Source organism: Tupaia chinensis, unplaced genomic scaffold, assembly GCF_000334495.1.
Source record: "Tupaia chinensis unplaced genomic scaffold, TupChi_1.0 Scaffold000573_1, whole genome shotgun sequence".
NCBI classification, from domain to species: Eukaryota; Metazoa; Chordata; class Mammalia; order Scandentia; family Tupaiidae; genus Tupaia; species Tupaia belangeri.
Window position 1 is genome coordinate 850760 of NW_006160087.1, and position 2741 is coordinate 853500.

The following is a 2741-nucleotide window of genomic DNA, read 5'->3' on the forward strand; positions in this document are numbered from 1 at the left end:
CCCCCCCCCCCCGCCCCCCCCCCCCCAGTGGGGGCTTGGTCGGACCGGGGCTGAGCCTGCCCTCCCAGGGTAGTCGCAGCCAAGGAAAGGGCTGCCTCAGCCCGAGCCGATTCTGGAACAAGTGACATTTTAGCAATATACACCCCGAGAGCCTCCCCCCCGAGTTCCTCTGGATGCCAGGTTTAGCCCCCAGCCGGAGTGCGCAGTCACAGGGCCCACTAAGGATAGCCTCTCCCCGGAAACCTACACACCTACGGCCTCTCACGCACCTGCGGCCGCTTCGAACATCTGCACAACCCTCGACGGCAGGCACACGGCTGCACACACGGCTGCACACACGGCAGACACGCTACAACACACGCAGACACACCACACCTGAATTTTTCTAACAGATACCTGCCCACACATCTGTACACACTAACACACGCACACACACGTGTGGGGGCTGGGCAGGACGACTTCCAACCCAGAAGCCCCCCTGAGGGCGTGCTGTGACCCTCTGGGAGGGGCTCGCCTCTCACACCCAGGACCCAGGGTCCAGTCTGCTGTCCACAGCTCTGGTTCCTGAGCCTTTCTCCAATGCTCCCGAACAGAACACCCTCCAGGGTGACCTGATCCTGCTTCCTCAGGGAGGGGGCTGGGCCCTTTCCCTGCGGGCATCTCGGTTACCCACCCAGGCTCACAGTCTGGGGTGACTGGTCTTCGGCTGTCATGAGTGGGATCTGCTCCCTGGTGACCTCTGACTCCACCGTCCTGGAACCTCCACTCTCAGAGGCTAAATTGGAGCAGAACAAACCTGGCAGAGACGGGAGGGGCTGGACTTCCCGGGAAGGGTGCGGGCTCTTCAGTCAGGGGCAAGTGCAGACATTTCCTTATTCCGAGCCCAGGAAGAAATCCCAGGAAATTCATACATCGACCTCCCACCCCAAAGCGGGCCAGGCCTCGTGGTCGGAGCGGGGCCTCCATCAGAAGTCATGTGATGTCCGCTGCCAATCACTGCCCCATGCCTCAGAGCCACCCTGGGCCCCAGTGAGGCAAAAACTCTTTCAGTGTAATGGACGCCTGATGTCCAAACCCTGAGTTACCATGTGAGGCCCATCATCCCTCTTCTCAGAGCACTCTGGGCTCTGGGCCTCGGGTGTACTCACACAAGCTGCACCAGGCAGAGTGGCCCTTGGGGCTGAAACAGCCTGCCCTGGGGCAGTGTCCCCCAGAGGCAGCTTTGTCCTGCTTTGCACCAAGATGCCGTGGCCTTCTTGGCTTCCCGGAAAGCACCTCCACCTTGTAGGCCACTCTGCCCTGGTCCCAACCCCACTCACCCATCAGGTGGTGCCCCTCCACGGCGGGGTCAGCCTCAGGCATGGAGCAGATCTTGGCAAAAACAGGGAGCTGCTTCTTCTGAGCAGGAAGGTCGGGGAGCTTGTCGGAGGCTGCGGGAGGAGGTAGGGGTGGCAGCAGCAGGAACGGGCCCAGTCCTGTGGGGTCCCCAGGCCCAGGGCCGCTGAACATGCTGTTCTGCAGGAAGTCCTTGATGGCCCTCGTCTCCTCCAGCACCGTCTTGTTGTCGGGCGTCTTAGACGTCTCAGCGGCCTTCAGTGAGAACTGGGCCAGGAGCTGGCTGATCTCTGAGTTGGAGGCGCCCAGGCTGTGGCCCCCGTCCTCCATGCCCTTGGCGCTCTTGACCTTGGCGGCCCGCAAGATGCCTGTGACTGTAGACACAGCAGAATCGCAGTCCTGCCGGCTGCCAGTGATGGACACAGCCACCTTCTGCTCCGGAAGCTTGTCGCTGGCAGTGACGGAGGCTCCTGGGTGCTCACCACTGTGTGTCCCCAGAGGTGGGGCGACCATACAGGGAGCTGGCTCTCTGGGTGCCTCCAGCTCTCCCGAGCTCTCTCTGACCACAACGAGGTGCTCCTTGGTGAGACTTAGGAACTCCTGCTCCACCAACAGGGAGATCTCATCTTTGCCACCACCAGGCTCTGGAGCTCTGCCAACAGGTTGGAGACGTGGTCAGTGTTAGTGCCAACTTGCTGGGGCGCTCTGCAGCAGGACCCAGGCCCTGGGGCAGGGGTGGGAGCATGGCATGCCAGCAAGTTTCCAGGTAATAAAAACCTCAAGAAAGAAAAGGGCACGTGGCAGATACCCACAAGGGATCCATCCCACGCAGCAGGTCGTAGGGCTGACCATGGCCTGGGAATGAGGATACCCGAGTCCTCTCCCAGCACATCTGCAGGGCGAGTCCCAACCTTACTGAGCCTCGACCTCAGTCCCTCCCTCCCTGTTCAGCCGTGCCCAGGACGTGAAGCAGTAAATGACCAGAGAGGTAGTTCACGGAGGAATTCTACCCAGCAACAAAAGGGTCAGCAGCAAAAGTGTGAGCGAACAGCTCTAGGAATGGAGCCCAGAGGGAAGGGGCTACCCTGGGAAGCCCCTGGAGTACACGACAGGCCCACCCCCACATTGCAGAGCAGCGGCATGGACAGTCCAGCTCACACCCGGACCTGTCACTTCCCAGCTGCGTGACCCCGGGGCAGGTCGTTCAGCATCTTGGAACCGTGGCTCCCTCGTTAGACTAGTAGGGTGTCTTAGAGGTCAAAGCACTTGGTCAGGGGCTGGCGCAGAGTGAGGGCGGGGGTCAGCCGTTCTGTCCACACTCCTGTCAGCCTGGAGCAGCCCAGGACCCCGGGCTCCACACGTAGCGCTGTGGATAACCCCGTGTCCTGGGGGTGCCCTCGGCCCCG

The 2741-nt window shown here is 61.7% G+C and overlaps 1 protein-coding gene across 1 annotated transcript in view; it reads right to left on the minus strand.

The window, feature by feature from the left end:
* CUNH1orf94 (chromosome unknown C1orf94 homolog) overlaps window positions 1-2741 on the minus strand; it is a 57499-nt gene that overhangs the window by 32767 nt on the left and 21991 nt on the right. Inside the window, 1 exon segment of the mRNA XM_006158068.1 lies at window positions 1320-1987. Coding sequence (XP_006158130.1) covers window positions 1320-1987 — 668 coding nt within the window.